Source organism: Larus michahellis, chromosome 11, assembly GCF_964199755.1.
Source record: "Larus michahellis chromosome 11, bLarMic1.1, whole genome shotgun sequence".
NCBI lineage: Eukaryota > Metazoa > Chordata > Aves > Charadriiformes > Laridae > Larus > Larus michahellis.
In genome coordinates this window covers 3,996,279-4,022,403 of record NC_133906.1, presented here as the reverse complement: position 1 = coordinate 4,022,403, position 26,125 = coordinate 3,996,279, and the positions used below count along the sequence as shown (strand labels likewise).

General features: G+C 46.4%; 1 protein-coding gene across 1 annotated transcript in view; it reads left to right on the top strand.

The window, feature by feature from the left end:
• RANBP17 (RAN binding protein 17) overlaps positions 1–20,404 on the top strand; it is a 159,782-nt gene extending 139,378 nt beyond the window's left edge. The window contains exons 26-28 of the mRNA XM_074603816.1: positions 12,737–12,835; positions 16,640–16,767; positions 19,847–20,404. Coding sequence (XP_074459917.1) covers positions 12,737–12,835; positions 16,640–16,767; positions 19,847–19,943 — 324 coding nt within the window. The 3' untranslated portion in view covers positions 19,944–20,404. The remainder of the gene's footprint in view (positions 1–12,736; positions 12,836–16,639; positions 16,768–19,846) is intronic.
• The last annotated feature ends 5,721 nt before the right edge of the window (positions 20,405–26,125 follow it).

Below are 26,125 nucleotides of genomic sequence, written 5' to 3'. Positions count from 1 at the left end.
CAGTAGGTGGGTGGGAAGGTACGTGGGTGACCAAAGAACTTTGAGGGCGTTGGGTGATGGTGGCCGTGCTGGAAAAGGGAGCAGGGACAGGGTGGGCAGCGCCGCGGTAACAGGGGGACGTGGGGTTTAACGGCGACAGGTAAAACCTTGCCAGGCTGCGCACTGGAGTCGCCTAGAACGTCCCCGAGTGACAGAGGTGCGCTAAGGGAAGCAGCACTGCGTAGCAAATGTCAAACAGAAAGCAAAGACGCCAGTTGCAAGGAAAAACCAAGTGGCGTTATTATATAAATAAATACCGGTTATAAATTGCTGCTCTCCTTTTTTCCCTTTTATGTAGTAAAATCAGTGATGGTTTCGCTTTTCAGATAAACCTCAGTGCCATATAGAGCTAGTGTGGAGTTATGCACAGTAATTGAAATAAAAACACGGAGAGGAGATGTGTTTATAATGCATGTTTCATGGCCCGTGCAGCGGCACTTGCATGTAAGCACATCGCAAAAAGAAATGAGAATTGTACTGAGAGAGGGCAGTTGTGCAAGACGCTGAGCACCTTGAGCCACGTATGCGAACATATGCTTAATTTTAAGAGCGGATCAAACCCACAGGTGCGATTATTCCGATGCTTAAAATTAAATGTGTGGAAAAGCTCAGCTGAATGGGGACCAGAGCGCTCGGCTTTTGCCAGCTCGAGCCTTGAAAGCTTTGATACAGCAGCGAGAGGGATTTTTCATTGGGACATCTGTTTTCAGCCTCTTAGCACAATTTAAAAATGTTATCCAATACTATCATAACTTTCTGTATTAATTGAAAGGGATGGAGATATACCAGCTGTAGCCCAAGCCAGCAGAGACTTGGGTGGCTAAGCAACAGAAAAGGCACCATATTGAGTGAGCCAAAATTCAGTCTCAGAGTCATTTATTTTAACCGGTGACAATACGTTTAGACTCTAGTGTTTTGATTTGATTGATGGTTTAATATCATATATAATTTTTTTAATGAAGGGAACCCATTTAAATATGTTAACATTTGCACTAGTAGTCTCCCATGTACATAACTGCATTTAATCATTACTCTGATTGTTTTTGTGGTTGTGTAATTTGTATCAGCAAAATAACTATGTCAAACCATCTTATCTTAATGAAAAATACGGTTACTTCTCTTTTACGCGTGCTTCTTACTGCACGTGTATAAAGGCGGTGGCAGCCTTAGTCTCAAGTATATTGCTGAACGTATAGCTATCGCTACACGAGTGCCGTCAATTAAGAAATCAAAAAATATTAATGAGCTTAGTGTCTTCTCTAATTCTGCTTTGTTTAAAGCCTTGTTGTGATTCGTTGTCGTGTGAATGGAGTAATTTAATTTTAAGACTTTTAATGTTAAAATACATCATCATTAGCGATGCATCTGAAGATTTCACGCTCTTAATAACGGCGCTAAATCAAATCGGGAAGCTCCTCTTAATCACCCGCGACTGCGCTATCGTTTACACGCCACGGCTTTGGGGAGGGAGAGAAGTTTGGTTCCGCGAGGTTAAGAAGTATTGTCCAGAATTCATGGTCGGAGACAAAAAAAAAAAAAAAAAAGCGTCGTTGTCGGGGCTGGCGGCCCGCTGGAGGTGCGGGTGTTGGATGGGCGCCCTCGGGCGAGGCAGCTGGTGCGTGCGTGCGTGTGTGTGTGTGCGTGTGTATGCTTTTTTGTTGTTGTTGTTTCTCTCGCTTACTGGGTTATGTAGCCTTTAGGGCGGCGCGGGGAACAATCCTTCCTGCAGGGTCAGCTGCTGGTCAGGAGCGCGGCGAGAAAAGGCAGTGCCGGGGAGGGCCTGGGCCGTCCTTTGGGTACAGCTGGCACCTGCTGCTGGTGCACAGCGGGAGCCCGAGGGGTCAAAGAGGCGGTTGTTCTCAGCTCAGCCGTGGCTTAAAGCGACTTGTAGATTAATCTGCTTTATTAACTTCCGTATATTAGATAACTATCGCCGTGAATGACAGTCCGTCTTTCTGAATAAGTCCCTTCACCTCTTTTCTCTTTTAAATTGGCTTTTGAGTAATGAATATTAAATAGAATACGTTTCAGGGTAATTAAATGAAAACATTAGGGTGATGTTGTTTTACAATCGTATCTATAAGTTTCTTGTATATTTATCTTGCGTTATTACTGTTCATTGCTTTTTGCTAGCAGAACAAAAAGCGTAAATGTTTCAATTAAAGAAGAGGAACTGGCTGTATTTCTCAATAACCTCCCGCCTCCTATGCTGCATAAATATTTTCAAAAAGCAAATAAGTTTAAGGAGAAGTATAAAAATGTTTTATTCCTTGTTTACTCAGTGCAATGTAATACTTTACATTACTTGGAAATGTTTCGATTTCTGCTGGCCTTGGTTGTTTGATATAAAACACTAAGAGGTGCTGGTTTGGGGAAGGGCAAAAAAATATTGCTGTTCCGTAGAATCTAACTAGCGATATGAATAGCACCAATAATTTTGTAAAGTTCACATTATAATTCAAAATCCAGTTAGAAGTGATGCTTGCAGTCTAGAAAGAAAGCAATATCTTTACAAAATGGATAGGGAAAGGTAACAATCCATTCCATGATCTGCTACTGGCAGACTTGCCACATGAATAATGAAACTCGCTCTCGGTCAACAAACACCTTCCCCGATTTAAAAGGAAAAATAAATAAAAAAATCAAATTTAAAATTCCAGAATAGCAGCGGCTTACAGGGGCGCTTAATTGCGGTTGGCTATGATAGCGGTGGCCCGTCGAAGCTGGCAGCGGGCGAGATGACGCGCGTCTAGAGATGTGCGGTGTTTGGCGAGGCAGTGGCTGGGGCGTTCTGAGCGGGTCAGTGCTGGCTGTGAGCTGAGGAAAGGTACGTCTCAGGTGAAATGGGCCGGGTTGCTGCCGAAAACTTTGTAATGGCTGGCATACATTAAATACACGTGCCGCTTAACCTTGACAGATTGCCGATTTTCAAGACTCTGGAATTGAGGAAAAACATCAAAATCCATGTTTTTCCTAGGCTAATGAATCGCAGTCATTTTATTTTGTTTCTGAGCCTGAGAGGTAGTTGTGTGCTCAGGGTGTCTTCTGAAATCGTGAGATCCAGAAACTTAGTTAGCTGGGGTTTTTTTCCCTCGTGTTCACTTCTCTGGGGTTTTTCTTACTGAAAATCGAGATTTTTTGTGTATTTGGCTATCTCCAGGAACCTACACAGTTTAAAAATAAAGTAAAATACGTTTCTAAAAAATCCCAATATCATAACAGGTTGATGAGATTTGGGAACGCTGTTAGTTTCTCTCAGCTTCTCTTGGCATAGTTTAGGTTAGCTTAGTTTAACTCGAGCACATCCTCCCAGTGCTTTGCTGGGCGCGTCAGAGACGAGGGCGTTTAGCTATTGAAAGAACACTACACACAAAGGACTACGACACAACATGGGATTTGACCTTTCAGCGTAACCGTGTTTCTGAATTCGTGATTCGTTTCCCCTTTAAAAAAAAAAAAAAAAAAGAAAGAAAGAAAAAAAAAAATTAAAAATGAAGTGTGTGCAACCATTCTTTAAAATCTTTTTAGCCTGACAAGTAAAGTAATCTTCCATTGATACTTAAAAGTCCATCTGCAGAAATTCAGGCAGAATGTTAGAGAGACGCAATATCTATTGAAATGTTGAGTGTCAAACTGCCAGGGTAATGTATTTAGTATGAAATATAATATTCAGTGCATTTTGTTTGGATGACTGCATGAAATAGCCTTGTGCTCTTATCCTTTGTTGTTGTTGTGAAAGATGATATTCGCTAAGAAGTGTCGGTGACTATTCAGGACACAGCAGCAATATGCTTATTACCATCTTTATCATCTGTCTTTTATGTTTATTTGCAAGAGCTTTGGTTGCGGTTCAGTTTATCAGGATAACCAAAATACTTTTAATTGTTCCACAGAAGAGATTAGAATTAATGCGTGAACAGTTTGAAAACAGAAGAGGTTTGAAATCTGGTAGGCAATAGGTGATTAATACTTGGATTAGTCTTTTTAAGTTCCACGCTAGTGCGTTGCTCTGTTCCAGCAGAGCAGGTCACTTTGTTGTATGGATGGTCCTTGAACAGTGGTTAGAGCCAAGTTCTGGGTGTCTTATACTCTGGTTTCCTTCAAGGTGTGGCTTAAAAGCCCAGCCTGTCCCCCTGTCCCTGCTGATTGTCTCCTCCTCGGCGCTAAACTAAGGTAAATATGGGTAAAATAATTATCCTGGTTCTAATTTTCTCTACTACCGGTTGCTGTTGCTGTGTGGTGGCTGCCTCTGGCTCTGCTGCTGGCAAACGTCCACCGGGTTTGTGCCTACGCTCGAGCTGCCGGCAAATCCGAGCTGGCGACATCGGGGCTCTTCGAAGAGAGCTCCACACGTGTCCCAGTGCTGCTGCCGGGACGGGTGGGTTACGGGTAGACGCCAGGCTGGGCTTGACTTGCAGGTGAGCACAAGCTGAATCCCAGCTTAAGGACCTGCTGCATGGCGTGTGGGGTGTGCGTCCCCCAGGTTGCGCTGAGCACACCTCCACCCAGTGTCGGCACAGGGCTGGCTCAAGCTCGGGGATAAACGCCCGCTCGAGATACCTTGAGGTTCCTTGGAAGAAGGATTTAGAGCTGATCTCACGCTCAGCCTTTCCCCCCATATGCAGCTTCTTACATTTTTGGAACATTTCTGTCGCCTAAGTTTGAGATTAGCCTCAGATTGGTTTTAGACTAAATGATTTTATTTTTCCAGGAATAGCATTTTCTGACCTTGTCTTCCCTGGCCATTTTGGAAGGCCTTCCTGTAACTGAGACTTCAGAAATCCAGCAGGTACAACCCCAGTTCCTGTGCTGAAATCCTGGTGCAACATTGCAAATCCCCAGCCGCGTTTGTGCATCAGCTCCCGGCACTTGGTGCAAGGGAAGGGACGGGTGAATTTCTCAGGAGCTGGAGACGAGGAGAGCGATGGCTCACGTTTGAGGAATTTAAAGATGATGCACACTGCGAGTCTCAGTGTCAGTTAAGGAGAAGAATGAGAGATTTAGGCATGGGACCATTCACGTTCCTGAGGACAGGCTTGCTGGGAGACGTTGGTGTAGGTGAAGCTGCTGTTCTCCCCTCCCAACAGGATTAAATAACTAGTCATTTGGTCAGAGATGCTGGTAGGAGACACCGACTTCATCCTGTGTCACCTCTCAGATACGAGTGCTGGCTGTACAAGCGACCACGCGGACTAGAAAAAGCACTTAAGGATTTTCTTCTGAGATGAGACTAACTGGGTTTACAAAGACCTGAGCCTGGCTCCTTCCTCACAGGCTGCTAAAAGCAGAGGGAGAATGGGAATTAATACTTTTATAAGGTTTTTAAAGAGCTCAGCCTTTTCCTACACCAAAGCAACCTGTATTTTGCGTTACAGATTATGACAAATTGTACATTCCAAAAGTCCCGGTTAATCACAGTTCTGTCATCTTTAAAAACGACTGTAGCGCTGTACAGTCACAGCCACTTGTTTAGAAATGGCTGAATCTTAAATAATCATCTTAGGTTAATTTAAAATGGTACTCTAGTGTCTGTAACTGAAAATCTCTGAATGCCACCAGCTCAAAAATGCAGATCGAGGGCTGATGTCACAATCTTAAATTATTCCAGCCTGAGGTGGAATAATTTGCTGTCTATCGGGGAGCACAGATGGATAGGCAAAAAGGAGCTGTGCAGATATGCGAGTTTGTAAACATCTGTCAGCTACACCAGATACCCAAATACAAAATCTAGCACTTGAGGCAGCATCGGAGTACGTGACATTCAACAGAGGGTTTACATGAAATTCAGCGCAGACGGAAGCAAGTCAGCACACCCTGGAAGGTAATAATTAATGAAATGTATCCCCTCCTCCCTGCAGAAAGAGGAGGCATTTCATTCATCAGGCATCTTCAGCGTTGCTGCAGTTAACCGTTCTGCTTCCAGCATTTAGTGTAGCCAACCCTTAGACTAGGCAAAACTGCTCCATCCTGTGGGACTTACTGCTTTTCTGTAGGTGAGTCTGTAGCAGGCGGCTGGTGTCTCTTCTCCATCCCTCATGGACGACAGCGCACCCAGGAGCACCATCTCCCTTAGGACAGATGGACCTGGGTCTGATGGGCGAGACTGGACCCAGTAGCACAGTCCTTCAGGTAAAAAATTCCGATGCAACCGTCATTTGAAAAGAACCTGTTCTGTCGTGTTAGAATATGCCCTCAAATTAGAGGGAAAATATTAAAATTACTGTTTGAAAACATGCTAGTATAGGGCAGAATGGTTTGCTGTGAGCAGCTGGTACGCGGGATGGAGCTGCTGCTCCTGCTCCAGCTGTGCTGCGGTGGCTCCCGAGCCCAGCGCCAACATCTGCTTTGCCATCCTCTCGGCTGCTGGAAAGGCACTTTGCTGCTGGCTGGAGGTAGGAAACGGTGAGTGGGAGTAAGGCTGAGCTTGGAAAAGTCCACTCTGCACTACTGCTCTGTGTTACTGTACTGTTGACATAGGACGGTTTATTTTGGCAGTGAAGAAAATAGAAACTGCAGTGGATCTGGTGGAGTCAGTTTGATGGGTCCATTGCAGGTGCTTGTCGTTAGCGTTAAACTATCGGCCTAAGTGTATCCTTTTGAGTTTAAAAGCCAGATAGACGTAGTGCTTAGCAATATGGTTTAGTGGTGGGTTTTGTCAGTGTTAGGTCAATGGTTGGACTCGGTGATCTGAAAGGTCCCTTCCAAGCTAGGCAATTCTGTGACTCTGTGATGGTCAGATACAAAGTGAGGTTTGACGTGAGTTAGTACAATCTGATTCTATTATTATTTCTTCTGGCTTATGATTCGGACCTACCTCAAGTGAAATCCCCCATGCTCGTGGCCCTTTGGGCAGTTCTGAAGACCTATCCAGGGAAATGCCAAGCTCCACTCTCTCTTTCCCATCTACAGCCAGCTTTTCCATCCCTGCTCAGCATCAGGAGGAGACTCTCCTGGCAGGATGTAGCATATAACCGATAGGCATACCCTGGGAACGATACGGACACTTAAATCATACGCAGGCATATACTGGTTCATGGTATGCAGGGTGTCACCCAGGTGCCTTGTCCCGACATCAGGATTGGGTTTTTCCAGCCATTTTTCATAAAAAGAAACAAAAAGGCCAGACCCAATTGAACAAGTTCAAATTGACAGAGGAGATTGGGTCCCTCACAATTTTTTTTAAGTCTTCGTAATTGCTGCAGCTTCTTTAAGCTTCATGAGCCATGAAATGTTAGTTATTAATGTTTATGTACATATATGTATATATCCCACAGCGGGATGGGAGAGGCGGGAGGGTGTCCAGAAGGAAAGCTGCGCATCCCAACTCATCTGCTGTTTCTGACGCTTAAATATTTTTAGTTCATGAATAACGGGGCGGTTCTCACTTCCATCATAAATAAAGGCTTTAGTTTTCTTATTTCATCTGGAAATTTTAACTTTGAACACAGAAAAAAATCAATCTGAAACTTAGGCTTTCTAGTAAAATAAATATTTTAAAACAACAGATTAAAATTTAAGGTATTTAATAATCTTGGAGCATTTAAATCTTCCTAATGTTATTAGTAAATGATGATCCATTTATTGATATAGGAAGAATTGATGATGAAAGAACTGAGAACTCCAAAGGACATTTAAATTAGTAATCGCAGCTCCTAAATTAAGAGCGGACTGTCTGAAGGCAAAGCTGTGAAAACCTACCAAGTTTTGGGTGCTAAACAATGAAAATCTGAATCTTTTCCAGATCTGTGTGGAAAAAAGGAGTGTTCTGAGCAGGCGAGCGTTTGGTTAATGTCTGTGTGTGTTCTTAGACCATTCTCAGCCTTTTGTAACGGAATACATGCTGCTGTCTCTGGTGTTAACATAATGTTCTTTCTGTTAAAATGCGATTAGATGCAGCAAAATAAAATCTTCATCTCAAATATGGGAGAGAGAAATGAGTTACAGGACTTGCGATGATGCAAGCGCTCTTTTGATAAAACGGAGCAGCAAAAAAAGGCTTTTTAGTGGAAAGGCAGCTTCTTTCCCAGCTTCTTTAGAAAAAGTTTTTATAATGAGGGTTATCTTGACCAACATTTTCCTCCTCCACCTAAGAAAGGAAGAGGCTCTGAAGGAAGAGAGGCTCTGAAGAATTAATTTATTGGAAGAACAGTTCTTTATTCTGGCCTGTTCTGTCAATAGTTCCTTCTGTAAAGAACAAATGTGTCAGGAGAAACATTATTGAACCGGATAAAGTGATGCCCTATGCGTAAGAGAAGAGAACAGAGGCAAGGTTGCTGTTTTGAACTAAGTGGAAAATAGATTATCTGCTCCCCCACCCTCCGCCTTTTTTAATGTCTGTCTCCCACCTTGAGACCTTGTTTTCTGCCTGAGTCCGTGCGAGGGCTGGAGTGCCACCACGCTGCAGGGGCTCTGGGGCAGGGTCCCACGAGTCATTTTCCTCAAATAAAGCGTTTCAGTTCCTACCAGTGGGGTATTTTCCACCTAGAAAACAAAAAACCCATATGTTTGATCAATTCTGCATCGGAGCTCTGTGCTTTGTTTCGCCATGGAGTTGCTTTGTGATCTCCAATTAGATGGTGAGACTCCTGCCAAAGGTGGAACAAGGACGGTGGACCATAGCAAGGGTTTCTCTCTGACACCTGCATGCCGCGTACATGCCGGTCCCCCTGAACCCCACCAGCTGCTTCTGCTGCCCAGTAAGAGGGACTGCAGGTCTCCAGCAACAGCATGAGCAAGGTTGGGTGATGGTGGAAGGAGCTGAGGGGGGTGCCCCAGGCTCAGTCTGTATCACTGTGGCTTCGCAGACTTTGTTCCTCGGTCGGCCCCTCTGTGAAATGTGATGGTAATGCTGGTATATCTCAGTGGCACACTTTTGAAGGTAACTAACGTCTGGGAAATGCTCTGCAGTTCTCCAAAGAAGTGAAATAAAAATGCGGACGGTGCCGCTGCCGTTGGCTGCTGAGTGCTTGCTCCCGTACTGGGGTCCAGCTGGTGGCCCGGGGGTGAGTGGGGCTGTGCTGGGACAGCCGTGCCGGCCGGGTAATGGCACCTCACCCCCTCGTTAGTAGGTATTTCTTGGAGGTTGGTAGATGATCATGAACATGATCGTGTCAGTAGATGGTCCCTGGAGGTATTTAAAAGACGGGTAGACGTGGTGCTTAGGGATATGGTTTAGTGGTGGTTTTGGCAGTGTTTGGTTAATGGTTGGGCTTGACATAAAGTCCAAGTCAGATCAAGTCTTGGACTTGATCTTCGAACCTAGACGATTCTATCATTCTAAGATCTCCTCTTCAGAAAATTGCAGTTATCATTTTTGTACGTGTTGCCATCATGAACACAAATACATGTAAATGCATGTCAGCAAATGAAATACAAAGAAGGAGCCTCCTTCAGAAGCTTAAAGAGTTTCAGTTCCTTCATGGCCTGAACATCGCAGGGGAGAAACAGAAATGGGCATGTATATGGAGCTAGAAAATCTTTCCTGCATGGGTCAGCCTGTTTCTCCTGATTACAACAGTCAAAACACTGATCAGACGAGGTCTGAAGGAGGAAGCGGAGGTTGACACTTGTCAGCGTAGGAAGAAGCTGTTGTATATTACGCGAAAGAGGGAATTAGTAAAATTAAATGAAAGCCTGATACCTCTGCCCAAGAAAGAGTTAAAGCCTGGTACATCACCAGTAAATGCGCTGTTTGCTGAGGCAAAGCTTCATTATAAAGTAGCATGAGCCTTGTCTAGAGGAGCTCTGCTGCCCTGCAGATGACTCCAGGCAGGCTGCCTCCCTTGGACAGAAGTTCTTTCCAGCAGGGCTGGTCTCCAAGCACTTGTTCCGCGGGTACAACCTCTCTTGTAAGACAAAGAAGGGTCTGGGGTGCAAACAGCTTGCTGTAGGCTCACGCAGAAATAGCACGGGGAACCAAAGGTGCGGAGTAAACCAAAGCAGCGGCAATAGTTGTGATAGAGAAACATGGAAAACAGGAAAAGGAGGTTGAAGGCTGTTACCATGGATTTTGGTGGCCTTCATCTTGGTGGAATTAGCTCAGTAATTGCGGATTGTCTTCTGCCTGTGCCATCATGCGCTCCTGACAACCTCCAACAGAGGTCTGGATAGGATAGATTTGCCCTCATTTTACGCGTGCAACTCCTAATCCTAAAACATACACCTTGATTTTATTTTTTTTTTTTAATCTTTGCAAGAAGTGGGATGTCTTAAGGTATCTGGCAGAGGCAACAGGATTGCAAATGGTCCAGCTCTGCGAGTAATAAACGTACGTAACTTCATGAGAGGCATTAATCACTGTTCCAGAGAGCTCACGGGCAGATGCTACATATCAGTGCAGTGGTACCGCTATTCCCAGCAGCTCCTTGAAGCAGAGGCACCTTTGCGTGACAGCATTAGCGCTTGCGGTGTTGTAACGGTCTCGTTTGACTGAAAGGAATGGGTTGGCCCACGGAGGAAACGCACGTCCAGGTATGAGACCTAGCTAAGTCCTGAATGCGGTGTTCCCTGCACGGCTAATGATTCCTAAAACGGTTCTCTTTCATTAATCCTTAGAGTCAGAAGTGGAATTAAAAGTGTTTGTCAGTAGGATCTCGTCAGAGGAAAAGCTCGGAAGTGGGAGGGAGGCTTTCACTGTTTCACGTCCTCGTTGGCCAATATCGAAACACACAATTAATAGTTACTGTTACCTAGATTGCTTTATATTGGCCTTGGTTTTATGAATTGTAACATTCATCATATTCCTTGCTTCGGTCAGTAATGTCCGTACTACTTACGCTTGGAGACAAGTGTTCCCCTGGTGAATTTTGGACACTTCAGCCTTCTTCCATATTTAGGCCAAAAACTTTACTAAAATAATTGCTTTGCTCATTTGCGATTTAGTAGCCATTCTGGGCTGGAGACCTTAAAGACATCCTTAGGGAGCTGGTTGATAAAGCTGGAGTTTGAAGAGGTGGCGCTTCTCCCTCTGGGTCAGTTGTGCTCTTTTTAGATTAAACGTCACATTGAAAGTCTTTCTACATGTGTAGCACTGCTTCTAAGAAATATGGGTATGTCAGTGGTGGTGCTCTGACTAAATCACAGCTTGAATGAGTTTGTTTAATTACTTTAAAAAATGCTTCTGTCCTAACAGCCAGCCTTGTTGCAAGCTATGGAGATGAAAACCTTGGCGATGAATGAATTACAAGAGGTTGTAATTATTCTTCATGTCTGGAAAACAAGCCCCTATTAGTGCTCGTGCAGAGATTTTGAATTGTTTGCATTAGTTCCAAAGCTATATAGAACTGGTTTTGTCCTATGAACAATGAAAAATAGCTTGCCTGCTGTATAAACTGCGAAGTCAGGTGAAGAATTGGCCTTTCCCATGCCAGACCGTATGTTCCTAACTTGAAAGCTCCAATAATTTGTGGATATCTCTGTTCCAGGTGATTTGTAGTGCTCGGATTCATCTTTTTCATTTAGTGAAACATGCTGTTTGACTTCGCCTTGGTCAGTTATTACAGGCTAGTTTGCAGTGTGGCAGCTCTCTGGAGACCCAGCTCATAGCTACTCATTGGCCTAGAAGAAAGGATTTAATGATTTTCTACTTCCTCTATGTTTGGTTTTAGGGTGTAGATGTTTTATAAATGTGAGTCAAACTATTTACTGGTGACATTTTACAAATTTTCCCCCTGTTTAATCTCTGAGTAATGTTTTTAGGTTCGCATATGTTGTGGCCTTTGGCATTTTGGACTAACATAACTTGAGGATATCTTAGAGCATTTTATCTTTAAGTGGATTCTATAGTTATTTTGTAATTTCTTTTTACGAAAGTTGTGCCAATCCTTAAATAAGTCCTACCCCTCCTAGCTGCACACAGGAGAGGTACAGGAGCACAGCAAGACCAGAAGAGGCCTTGGAGGGAGAACGCTCCACGTGGCATTAGCTGAAGGCTCTGGTTACGTGCCAGCCAACGAGCAAAATAAATTATCTACCTTCACTTTGGGTGCCAGTGGAACTTAATTGTAGGAGCTGATAGATCTCAGTGCTTTATAGAGTTGATGAAGTGGCTTTATCCCTGCTGTAGAGCTGCGTAAAGTCAGTCACAGAAGTAAAGTAAAATGTCTAAAATCAGAGGCTGGGTTTGTAACTGCGATGGAAATGGCGTAGATTCACAGGCTTCTTGCTGGAGTCAGGATTGCCTTCATTGAAACAGGGAGTGCTGCCTTCAAACACCTTGCGGTGTCCTGCACGAAGAAAGGTGGATGTGAGAAAAGCAGAATCTTGAAGAGCCGCTAGGGATTAATGTGAAACTAATACAGATTACTGGTCGCACGCGTATTGCTCTCCCAGAAGTAGTGTGATGTTGTGGTCCTCAAACCAGGACGTGGGGCAACGGGGCGAATCCCTGTAGTAAAGGCAAAGCCTGTACCTTAAATTAACACAGCTCTAAATCTCAATTCAGATTTGTTTTAACTTCAGCTTTTCCTTTAGGGCCAAGTTTGACATTCGTTTCCTTTAACTTTCTTCACCTGATAGTTTTGGTTATGGAAATATTTGTTTGGAAGAATGGCTTTTGTAATTCCATGCTCATATGTGAAATGTCAGTGATTCCGGCATGGTTAGGAAAGGTTTCACTGATTTTTTTTTCCTTCTCGCCACATCATGCAGTATAACACGAGTATCCATATTCATGTAAACTGTCTGACTTTTCTTGCAGATGATGTCAATCCTAATGAACACCATCATTTTTGAAGACTGCAGAAACCAATGGTCTGTGTCAAGACCGCTGCTCGGACTTATACTTCTCAATGAGAAAGTGAGTATTTCAGAAATCCCACCAGATTCACTCTTCACGTGCCCAAATAGTTGAAGCAATATTTCACATAGAACAAAGCCGCTGTTGCCCTTCGAATCCCCCAGCTCTTCCCTTGGGACCTGGCTCCCTCGTGCTCACGTTCCGGGTGGAGCGTGGGGTTCAGCTCATGTACTCTACAGGCATGTTGCAGATATGTCGCAGAGTGGCTTCGTTTTGATGAAAAATCCTCTCAAACCTTTACCCCAGCTTTTACACCCAACCTTAGATCGCGCAAGTATGTAATTAGCCTTTTTTTTAATAAATTCTGTGCCTTCGCTTTTCCAGAATTAAGCAGGAATAGAAGCTCTGCAAGCTCGCCTGGCTTTTAGATAGAAATATGAAACAACACCACGGTGGAAATCGCATCAGAAAAAATGCTTCCTAGAAAAATAGTTAACCAATTTATTTTGCTGAAAGGTTTCACAGGAACAACTAGCTTTAGAGGGGCCGGGGGCGGGGGGGGGGGATATTATCTGAGTGCTTACACTTAAGCACTCGCATTGATTGCAATTTGGATTGTGTGCATCTGTGGCAGATTCTGTAAACCAGGAAATACTCTGCAATTTGCCCTTTCAATAAAATCCGAAACTATGAATTTGGATATACCCATCATGTTTCCCTGGTGACTTAATAGAGACAATATTGTCTGAAATGGAAACCGTCTGAGTAAATGAATGGGAGGGGATCTAAATGTGTGCATGTTTGGTATGGCAAGGCGTTGTTTCCGCAGATATTGACCTGTTGTATTCGCCATACTTCAGAGCTAGCTCTAACTTTATTCTGAATTGCTTTATCTCCTGGGCAGTCACAAGCCTCAGTGTATTACTGCTTTGGAGAATGAATTGTCTATACAATAAGAGGGTGCTGGAAAAAAATAAGACACTAAGATTAGCAGCAACCGCATACATTAAAATTCAAACTGAAATCCCAGCCACGGAAGGAAACTAATAGAAGAAGAAAATATATCAAGAAGAGAAGCGCTGTCTCATCATTCACCTGTGCTGAAGGATCCAATTTTAGCCATATCCAATAGCACTGTCATTCATCTTCTTGGTGTGTTATTGTGATTTAAATCCAAGCTCTATAAGAGAGAGCAGTTCTTTTAAAATGATTGAGAGGGAATAAGGGCAAATTCAGTGTTTAGGAAAACTTTATGACATCACAATATTATACTTTACAGATGGAAGCAATATTTCCTACTTTGGAAGGAAAACTAATCATTTTCTATCTGCTCTGAGTCACTGCATCATTATAAAAGTGGGAAATAAGTAGTTTTGTGCATTCCCAATCTTGTTCGAGACGACACTTTTGTTTATATAATGCTTCTGATTTATAGCGTTTAAGTATTAGCCTGACTACATATTAATTACGTGGTTTTGATGCTTCGGTATAAGAAGAAATTAAATATTTCACTTGAAGATAAAACCACGGAGCTGTAAATCATGAGGAATAAATTTGTGACTGGCAGAATATTCTTTTTACTGAAATTAGACTAGTTCTAATGATTGTGTGTTTTGCTTAGCAGACATGGATATGTACAAGCGCCTTTACTTACGAACAAGCCTTACATTTCTTTTGGAAGGGTGGAGAACAGGAAATACAATTTACGATATTTGTATTGCCCCTTTTGCATCAAGGTTATTTATTTCGTGTTTGGAAAAAGTAGGACACGGACTTACGTGTGGCTGTAAAAGTCATCTTTTCTTGGCTCGTTGCAGTGCACTGGTGGTTTATTTATTGGAAATGGGTTCCTTTATTTCAGACAGGGTCTCTGTCTCTACAGTTCCCGAGACGGCAAGCGCGCATCTACCGTGTTTTACTGCCTGTTCACTTCTTTTGTTTTAATGAGATCTTCTTTGCCTGTAATTCATCTCAAAGGGGAGGCGTCGGGTTTACTTAGGAACTCAGAAAAATTGGGATTTATACCTCCTTGCACCGATCGGGATAATTAGGCCCAAATGAGTACTCAGCGTCTACCCTAAACCAGCACTACATCTTTTGAGACAGCATCAGCTTAGTGTGAAATGGGGTGGTTCACGTGGCTCCGGATGCAGTTCCCGTACTGAGGTGCAGCAGCAAGTTTAGTTTAAATCCTGGTGGCAAGAGGTTGGCAGAAAAAGCCCTCTGTATGGTGATAACATCGCGACAGCCTCTCCTCCTTGCTGTTGTCCTTCAGCCGAAGAACGCAGGCATTCACAAAAGTGGTGTCACAGAGAAGCCCTGGCAACTCCAGCTCCGCGGCGTTGAAACAGGGATGCCGGGGGAGTCTTCAGGGGGATGCTGCGCTCAGTCGTGGTAGGCAGCGATGTTACGCCTTGCTGTTAATGCTTCCCACTATGGGGTTGACTGAAGAAGTTTCGGAATGCCTCTTTTCTAAAAACAACTTGTGGAGGCCGGGCAAGATCTGGGGGTTGTGGCCTTCTCTACGTTGAACTCTGCGTTTGTCACCTTGAGAGGGGGCTCCTGGGAGCGTGTTTGTTGCAGGCGGGTATTTCGTCTTTCCCGCCGGCTCCCAGGTGGTTCCCAGTTTTGAGTTTTAGTCTGGGACCCAGCTATTTGATCAGCTGCTGCCTTCACTTCCAGAGCTGCCACGGTGGTCAGCGGAGATGCGTAATACAGGATGTTCCTGGTTTGAGAGGAACTGGACGGAGTGCAAGCGATTTGCCCAGCAGACATTAAAGCAAACACTTCCGATAACCCTCTTGAGTTGTCAGAGCTTAGTGTTAGTGCTATGGTTTTACTGCATTTGCTTTCGATGTCCCATATTTTTTCAGTGTACAGAAGAGCTGTAGTTTTGATGGCAAAGTTGTGTGTTTAACTTGAGATTTTTTTTAAGGTTTAAACAGCTTTAAACCTGTTAAAGGTTTTAAAAAAAATCTAGCGAACAAATCACAGACTTTTGTGCTTTCTGTATGACACCCAACAAGTTACATCAACTTCAAAAGTCTACTAAATTTTGCGTACTAAGAACTGATTTTCATCCTACCTTGAACAAGTTCTCTTGTTTTACGCCTGAAATTTGGAGAATACCAGCAATAATATTCTTGGCTGTGGTATCAGACTGTTCAGAAACTCTGCCAAGTACTTGGGCACGGGTTCATCCTCCTCTGAATAATTGTATATATCAGTGCTTATGCCATGGATGTGCTTATGCCCAAGGCCATAAGACTTTGACTGACACAGCCAATATAACAAAGGCTAAACAGGATTATGTGACTTGCTTGGCTGTAGTAGTAGGGTGGTGGATAACACTGGAGGTCCCCTTCGGTTCTGCGTTTCTAGACTAAACCTAGATTTTTCTAAGGTGATAAAAAGTTCTACTTGAACCAGCCTATAAATCTGCCAGAATATAACGGGGATGGTATATAGGGATGTATATAGAAAGTCAAAAGAAGCCAAGGGGAGTCTGTCTCATCACAGCACTGAAGTGATTAGAGCCCACAGCGAAGTGCACAGTCTGAAAAGACTTGAGAAGTAGTCGAGGGTGTTTCTGCCACCCCTCCTGGGTGGCTTTCTGTATTGGAACTGGTTAGGTGGCCAACACCCGCTGGTAAAGTGGCACGTCACCTCTTAGCACTAAACTTCGGTGGTAGTGTATGGCTGACGCTGGTGCATGTCAGCACCTCTTTGTGCTTGTTTGCCAAACTCCTCTCCCAGAGGGCAACGTGTGACACTCTTGCTCAAGGTGCTCCAGATGTAGATGAGTAACTCTGAATTTGTATTTCCAGACCTCATTTTTAATATTCTCTGCTTTTGCTCCCATAGTACTTCAGTGAACTAAGGGCCACCTTGATAACCAGCCAGCCTGACAACAAACGTGAGGTCCTTGACCAGTGCTTCAGGAATCTTATGGAAGGGGTCGAGCAAAACCTTTTGGTAAAGAACAGGGACAGGTAAGTTCATAACACATAAGTCAGCTGAAAGAATAAAAGACAAATGGAAACTTTAACTAGGAAAAAAATTTAGGAAGTATTCCAGGTAGCCTTAAACTGCGGTTCCTCTTGAAAGGAAGACAATGTCCTATCACAGAATTCATCCCTAGACTTAACGGTTAGAGCCGGAACATTTGATAATTATGTCATTTCTTGGTCAGAAACGTATTTCCTAATTGAATCCCAAAGTCAAGGTTTGCCAGGCCGCAACTGTTGTTTTTTCACCTGGGAAAAACTGCCTTATTTCAGCGGGTGAGCCTCAGAGATTCCTTTTCCCAACCTTAAACCCCTCTGCTAAAGCACTTGCCGCCGCCTCCGGCACTGCTGTTGCCCCGACTGAGCCTTTTCTAGCTGGGGTTGGAGTTGGGAGACTGCTTGGGAAATGCCAGAGTGAGAAAGGACCCAGCGGGGCTACTTCCACGTTGTAGATAAATGAGGCAAGGATGTTTTTTTTGTTTTTAACGTGAGTCACAAATTCACCTGGTCCTCCCTCATTTGAAAAACAGAATAGAAGCCTTCAGAAAAGGAATGGCGAGTTTATGTTCACGCTAACGTTTTGTTACTAGCTCGCTGCATTTTCTCTTCCATGTCCATTATTCAACCAAAGCAAACCTTGACAGTATTGGGGCAGAATTGAAGTCCAGACGGTGGAACTTCTTGGAAAGCTTGAAACAAACTGGAAAGGGCCTTGGAGAGAAGTGATGGCTAAAACCATTTGGTGATTTTACTTCTCTGACTTCTTCTCTGTTTGTTGATGTGAAAACTATGTTGAACTTGTCTAATTCTTAAATAATTTACCGTTAGGATGTCCACAATTTTGTTGCATTTTCCTATTAAATTCCCGTTTAAGTTCCTTATGGCCTGACTGTGGATGGCAGCCAGAGAAGGGGGAATTTGGAAGCAAATCCAGAGAAGCACAGAGCTCACATCCGTGGCACTAATAAATCAGACGGGCTTTGTGTGTAACTTGTATTCTGCATCAGCAGAAAACCTGGGGAGAAGGCAGAGAGCCACCGGGAAGGGGGGCAATGCCTGTTAAAACAAAGGAAAACTGAGCCGCCAGGGGCGGGCGGTGGGACGTAGTCTGACCTTAGAGCTGTCAGTGCCGAGGGGATTCGTTTGACTCAACAGTCCTTCAGGATTTAGACAAAAAAAACAGAAGAAATAAAAAAAAAAGGAAAAAATTAAAAACCGAGTAAAACTCGTTCTTATAACTGGATAGTTTCTTAGTTCTGTATCTTCATTTAACTATTATAATTTATTTTTATTTTTGTATTTCTTGAAGGCAAGAAGTCCTTAAGATAACGTTGTTTTCTGCGAAAAAACATACTTTGATGTGCATTTTCTCTTATTTGGAGAACGACAGACCTGAAGGGCAGAAAGGGGGGTGGTTGGATGCGTCGGCCAGGCTGGGGGGAGCAGGACGGGCAGGAGCCCGAGGTCGTTGGGCGGCGTGGAGGATCCGGCTCTGCTGGCTTGGCTCTCCCCGTCCAGGGCATGGGCAGAGGCACCCGTCACCGGGGCTGCCAGCAAATAGTAGATTTGGCGAGCGTTAGGTTCAAATATCCGCGGATTTAAAGGGGATTTTCACCTGGAGTACACTCGGGTAGGCAGTGGCGCGGAAGCTCTGGGAGAGCTTTTCTGTGGAAGGGCAGGCGGGGAGGGATGGGTGCAGGTGCGAGGGGGAGAGAGATAATTCGGTGGAACGAGCAGCTCGTCTGTCTCGGTAGCATCCGCCTGTCTAACTTGGGAAGACTTTTAAGCCATCACTCCCCCGACGAGCAGCATGAGTTAATACGATGGCTTTTCTGTTTTCAGCTCTTGATTTGTAATCCTTCTCCGATTTATTCTGTGGAACCGGGAGGCTTCTTTTAACTGTGATTGTTTAAAAATCGAGCAGAAATCAATTTCCATTAGTAAGGAAATAAGCACAAACGTTAAAAAAAAAAATTAAAAAAAAAAAATGAATAGAATAAAGAATGAACTCGTAATTGCATCCTGTGTTTCCACACGCAGCGAGCCCCGCGTACCGCACTGCTGCTGGAGCTGCCCATAAAGTCGAGTGCAGCGGGGGCAGGCGGGGGTGGTTATTGCCCCTGGTCCTGCACAGAGACCTTTGCTGAGATCCCATCAGTTCCGCGAGCACCTGCCCAGCCGTCCTTTACAGGAAGGAGCCCTAAGGAGCCGTTCCTGGGGAAACTTTATTAGCTTCGCTACGGCGAGCCAGCAAAGTCTGACACAATCAAAGTGAAGAGAGTTGAGCCAACAAACAAAAGAATGTTTGGAAAAAAAAAAAAAAACCCACCTAAATGCAGGGGGCGATATATGTTTCCGGCTTTTAAAATCTTTTTTTTTTTTTGGTGTGGTTTTTGGTTATTTCTTTTTACATACATACCTGAGATGTGATAAATGGCAATTAAACTCTTCGTTTCGGGTAAGGATGGGCCAAGGGAGTAGATCAGGTTTGGGCTGTCACGCAAGCTGAGTCCAGGTTGTCGTTCGGTCTCAGATGCGATGCCACCGGACGCACTTCGCGTCCTACACCTGCCAGGTGAGAACTGTCGGGGAATATTTTTGTGAATTCATCCTGTGCCAGATGGGTGACGGTACCGCGTTTCACTGAGAGACGGGTTGAACTCTGACACCACTCAGGAGGGAGGAAGGTGGGTCCGAGAGCGCCTTGATGACCATCTGGCCGTGTCCCACAGAGCCCTTTGCTGGAGGTTTGGAGAAAGGACACATTCTGAGCGACGGGAGATGGAAAGGTTTCTCCTTGCAGTCGTTTCCCGGCTGAGTTTTGAAATGTTTCCCAGCGTTGGTAGGCTGAGTTTATAATGCTGCCCGTACATGTCTACGTGCTCATTGTTACTTTATAGGACTGGTTTTTGAGGGCACCTAATGGTTTTGTGAGTCTTCCTCTTGTTTTTCTTTCAATTTAAAATTTACATTCCGGTTAACTCTTTTTACCGAGCCTTCAAACACACCTCTCAGCATCAGGTCACCTTTAACCAAACATCTGGGTTCTCTTTCTTGCCCCCAGGTTCACTCAGAACATGTCCGTCTTTCGAAGAGATGTGGCCGAAGCTCTGCGCAGCGAAGGGGCCTCCGATCCCAGCACTTTAGATATGATGAGTTGACGAGGACTTTGGAAACGGAGCACTGATTAATTCACCGACTCGGAAAGTTTTGGGACCCTGTTATATCGTTAGATAGATTTTTGACCCTTGTGAAAACTATTTTTTTAAAATATCTTCTGCCTTTTTATAACTCTGGCCTAAACGTAAGGATTTATAATAGTGAAAGCAATGGAAAATCAGCCTTAGTTTGAAGAACGTTTTCAGCCTTTCTTATCAGAATTTATTATCCTGTTGTTTTATCTTTATGAAACGATTTAGAAACAGTACTTAACCAAAGAGCAAAATAAATATGCATTCCTTCTAAACTTGTATCAGTTAATGATTCTCAGTTCTACACATAATAGGAAATAATATCTCATCAACGAAAGACTCCAGGCCATATTTGTTTGAAAATGAGATGAAAGACAGTACAAATTTTATATGACATCTTTTTGAAATAATAAAATTGCTATTTTTCTACGAAATGTTATATATTTCTTTTCAGCACTGGCGCTTAATGACAATGTGGACAATGAAGTAGAAGACTAAAAATGAACATTTTGGGGTATAAGTCTAGCAAGAAAATTGAGGATGTCGCACGTAATAAAATAGGAGATGATGGAGGAAGCCTTAATGAAGTACTGATGATATTTTAATTTCACAAGTACACATTTTCCAGGTCTTTAGAAATGGGGGGGGGAAACCCACAGAAGAAAATAAAGTTGTTAAAACACTGTTTAAAAAGAATAGAATTGCTCAGCGCTACAAAAAAGAAAGCAGGTCATTATGGGGACTCACTGCCCGTCTTTAAAGGGCGTGTGGCACAATGGAGACGGAACGGCAAATTCAGCAGATGCGTCTTCACCTCTCGGAGATGCTGAAGAGTCCGGTGGGTACCAGAACCCCCATCCCTCCCCCAGCCCAAACCACTCGGGTTTTGTGGGGAACAATTAATACCGGCCTGTGGTGGGCCAAGGAAGTACGCAAATGAATTCGAGCAAGATCTGACAAAAAGTAAAACTTAAGCAATAAGCCAATTAGTTTATGATGTAGCAAAGCTATTATGTGCCATTACAAGCTATTGGCACTGGCTTTGAATTGGGTTGGGAGTTTTTTTCTTATGTAAATAATAGATTTCGTGTGCTTTTCATGCTTGCTTACATTTGTGTAGTTAGTAGAAATTCACAACTGCTTAGTTAAGAATGGGAATTTTTAATTGTGGCCAACAGAGAGGAAAAGTTCATACCTGTATTTCTTACAGCTTTTTTTCCCCCCTTTTTTTTTTTTTCTTTGCAACTGTTATTTTCCTGCACATTTTTAAATTGCAGGAACTAAATCGGAAAGGAAGTCATTTTGTTCCGCAGTTTTCTGTTTCCGTTTGAGCTCAGCTGGAAGAAAGTCTTTAATCCGCAGCCAGAGGCTCTGGTGTCCAAGAGCGCCGAGGACCCGAGGAAAGAATTGGTTGGGGTCACTGAAGAGCTGCGGGTTTGGGGTGTCGCTACCTGAGCCCCGATGCCGAGGTCTGATTTTGTGTGTGATCATTATCAGCACATCAAACCTGTACGAATTTGTACCGTCCTTCGCTTCTCATTTCCATCCTGAACGGGAACCGGGATCTGCGCTGCCGGCTCAGGTGTCGGAAGCGGCAAAGCTGAACCCCCGGCGGTGGGTGCAGGTGTCGGTGTGAGCAGGGGCTTGGGGACAGGACCCCCGTGTCCCCGTTGGGCGCGGGGTGCCCGGCAGTGCTGCCTCCTTCGGGCAGTTCCTCTGGGCAGCCCCTGCCCAAGCCCTGCAGCTCCATGCGCCGGCGTTACAGGCTCCGGTGGGAGCTGGTGGGTTCTGTGACTCCGGTTTTCTTTGTCGTACGGTGGAAGTGAATAGTGGTTGCAAACCATCGGCCTGTGCTCCCGGACACACTCGGACTTGAGGGCTGGCTTTAAGATACAGCTGCTGGCTCCCCAAGTACGATTCCGAAACCTCCCTTCGAACACGTCCCTTGTTACAGCCCCAGTGAGGTTCTAGAGAGCATCTCACAAACAGGGCAAACGCGAGATGCGTATTTAGGCACTGGCCCAGGTTGCCCAGAGAAGCTGTGGCTGCCCCATCCCTGGAGGGGTTCAAGGCCAGGTTGGACGGGGCTTGGAGCAGCCTGGGCTGGTGGGAGGTGTCCCTGCCCAGGGCAGGGGGTGGCACTGGCTGGGCTTTAAGGTCCCTTCCCACCCAAACCATTCTGTGATTTGAACAGCGTTTCAGCCCTGGTTAACAATTGCCCACAGGAATATTTAGAGTAGCTGGTCATACAACTGCGCTTGCTTTTAGGTCAGGAGACGGATCGCAGGGCAAACAGAGCCTGGTTTATGGCTCCAGGTTCTTTGTCGAGACTCTTTGCTGTCGGCTTTTGAAAAGGGCGCTGTCAAAGGGGGTACAGCCCAGAATTCCCTCGTGTTTACAAAGCACGTGTAATGCCTTATGGTTGGCTTTTTTAAAATACATAATTGCCTGAAGCGGGGGGTGGATTTTTTGTTCTTTTTAAAAAAAAGTGGAAAGAATGGAATGGGAAACGTCAGAAGGGAGACGCCGCTCAGCCCCCGAGTGATTCCATCTCGAGAACCCAACATGAGCCTGCCCTGGGATGTGAACAACTTGGGACCATAAAAGAGGTCTGATTCTCCCCAAAAGGTGTTTTATATTGTTACAGTGAAAAGCGCCGACCGCCCAACCTCAGGGAAGCGTCTGCCCCGCTGCGAGGGAGAGCAAACCGCCCGAGAGCTGCCTCCGCACGGCGGGGCGCCTTTTGGGGGGAAAACGCCGAGTTTGAACACCTGGCCCTGCTTGCACAAGGCTTTGAGGAAACTCAGCCACCAGGCCCTGCACACCTTTCAAAATAATTCCTTAGACTTGTTACTATTTTATTGTAGTAGGAGTTTATGATGACAGCCAACCTTTCAAACTGTAGAGGGATAACGCGCTTCCTTGCCATATTAAAAAATAATGTTAGTGTAGATTTTATGTCCCGTAGTTTAGACTGCTGTTAAGAGGCGCTGCTTTGACAACATTCTTTTTTGAGGTTTACAGAAAGCATAATAAAATATGTAAGTTACATTTCTACAAACAAAAGCCATAACATAAGTTATTTATAAGCGTGAGATCCAAACAGTATCACGATAAATAAACCTTAATGGATACCTGCGGCATCCATCCTAATGTAATTTGCCCAACAAAAGTCACATTTCGTAGAAAAATCTGGCAGCGGCTGCGTGTCGGTATATAAAATAAGAATAAAGGAGAGACGGAAGCCACGTTGAAGCACCGGCTGCTTTCCCAGGTTTGTGCCTGGACCCCCGGTACCTCCCCGCCGGGGCTGGGGCTGCTGCCCGCCATCTTTCCATCTTTCAGGGTTTGCCCACAGTACCGGGACCTTCCCCATCCCCGTCGCCACAGCCCGATTTTATCAGAGATGGCAGCGAGAAATGGAACCCCATCTGCCCGCCCTCCTCCGTCCTGGCCGTGGTTCCCTCCCCTCGTACCCCGCTCCGGCTCAGCTTGTTTCAGGCATTCCTGGACCCACGCGTGGATTCTGAACCAAAACGAAGTTTCAGCATTTTTAACGTAGCGGTTAAGGTTACCAACCCCGTAAAGATGTGCTTTGAAATGTGAACTGAAACCGCATCTGTCAGGGGCTGTGAGAGCCGCCTTTAACTGGCTGCTCCGTGAGGAGCCTTTCACCGTTTCCACCCGCTTCACAGGGATAAGGAGGCTTGTCCGTGGTCAGCCTCCGCTCAGGGGGCTGGCACCTCACGGAGGGGGAGAGCGAATAGTCCCTGGCTGGTGAGGGTGGTCCTTGGCTGCCCCCAGCCCCCTGATGTGAAGCTCTCCCGGGCTGGAGCCGGGGGACGCACCCTCCCGAGCTGAAGGGAAGGGGCAGAGGGGACTGACCTTCAGACTCGGCAGCACCAGGGCTCTTGCCTCGGAAAAAGAGCAGCTGATTTAACCCCTGTGGGCCGAGAAAACCCTGGCTCCGCTCTGCTGAGCACAGTGAGCCCAGTGCCCGACCCCGGCCTCGCTCCCCGGGCAGCGAGCTGCCTGCCCGCGAAAGCTCCGCACCCCGGCCCGACTGTAACAGGGTCCCTTTCCGTCACCGGGACGTGGCAGTGAGGACGCTGCTTTGTCCTGGGGCCCGTTGGCCACGGTGGCTCCCTGTCCGCACACCCCACCCTGCCCACCCGGTGTCCCCCCGGCTGGGCGCTGCTGCTGGCAGTGGGGTACGGGCTGAGAGCTCAGTTTTCGGAGCATAAACTGCTTTCAACCTTCAACCATCCCCTCCACCTTCCCCTTCCCGTGCCAGGACGCGGAGTAGCCCTGTCCCTCTCCAGCCCCAACACCGGCATCACCCCGCCGGCCCCACAAGGATGCTACTTCCAGGGCTACAGCGGAACAACTTCTTTGTGTCCTCTGTCGCGCTGCCTTCCACGTGAATTGTATGTAATCGGTGATGTGCTAAACACTCAAAACCCCGTTGGGTTTCTGCAGCGACATCCATCCAGCGAAGGCTGCGGGGAACAGGGCCGGCCTTGCCCGCTCCCAGATCCTCTGCCAAAGCCAGGAGCTACAGCAAAAACCATCTCGGCATCTGCTGCTGCTTTCTCACGCAGCGAGACGTCGCCGCTCCCCGTCACCCGAAGGGAAGGGACAAAATCTGAAGCAATGGGCGATGCCTTTAGGGGATGGCACGTCCCCGCAGCTGCCGGTGCCTCCCGCAGCCCTGTGCCGGGGGCTGGCACTGGTGGTGGGCTGGGGCTCGAGGGGCTTCCCAGCTGCCGGGGACAGAGATCAGCGCCCAACCTGCCAGCTCCTGCGTGCTAAAGCGGGGGCTGAGGACAGCAGAGGAGTTTGATACGTGAAAGCTGACATGGCTTTTAAAGAAAAAGGGCCAGCGAGGCAGCATGGAGACACTGCTGAAGACACGAGCTGTGGGTCGGACACTGCTCAAACCCCTCTTCCTCTCGGCACCGGCTTCCAGCCGCCGGGCACTACCTCGGGTGAGGGTCACCGCCACCATCGCCAATCCCGGGCCCCAGAGGAAGGAGCTTTCAGAGGAATCGGAGCCTCTGGAGCCCCAGGCGTGCAGGACGGGGGGCATGCCGGGGTGGGCAGTGCAAGCGGAGCTGGAAATGCGGGAAGCAGCTGAGCCGACACAGCTCCGAGGAGCTCCTCGAGGCGGGACGAGGGCCAGCACGCGGCTGGACTAAACCCCAGCTCAGGAGCGATGGAAGCACACGCTCAGCCCTTTCGGGTGTGATCCAGCCCCTGAGCTGCCTGGGCCCACAGAAGCCCCTCAGCCTGTATTTCCACAGCGTTGCCGCGGGCCAATTCGCCTCTGCCATCTCCCGGGATGAGCTCTGCGGGCGCTGCTGGGCACCGTAGCCCCGGGGACGATGGTGGCACGGCCACGACTGGCCATGTGTGCCCCCAGCACTTGCACCTCTACCCCTACAGCCTCTGCAGGCTGTACGGGGTGTTTAAAGCCTGTGGGGTGGAAGTGTCCCCAGCTCCGGGGCGGTTTCTCCACTCCATCCCACCGCAGCGTCCCATCCCTCATGCGAGCAGCCTCAGCGGGCACTGGGTGGGCCATTGGCAGCCCACCGGTCCGGAACCCCATTGTGCATCCGGAGGGGCCTCCCTGCCCCTGTGTTTCCTGCGTGAGCATCCGTCACGCCGCGGCCCCGTGTGCTCGGGCGGCTGCGCGAGGCGGCGCGGTAGGAACTGCGCAGAAATGCAACCATCAATTAACGGCCCATTATTATAAAACGCTGCCTACTGGTTTGAAAAGGCTGGAGGAGCCCCGCAGTGGTTTCTCTTGGTCTCGTGCCCAGAAACCTGTCCCTCTCACCTTAGAAACAAAATGCCTCATTTTAAAAATAATTAATGGTAAACATTAAAAAAAAAAAAAAAAAGAAAAAAAAAAAAAAGGTGTAATGGATCATTTGGCCCACGCTAAATTTTGACAGTAAACATTTAACCGAGGCTCCTTTGCAGCAGAGCGGCTGAGCTGCATGGAGGGATGGAGGGATGCTGCGTGTGCCAGGCAGGGCTGCGTATCCCCCCCACCACCCATGGGGCTGAGCCCGTCCCTGGGGGGCCCTGCATTGCGCCGGGGCTGGCACGGGTGGCACGAGACCCTCTTGGGGTGCAGCCATCTTTAG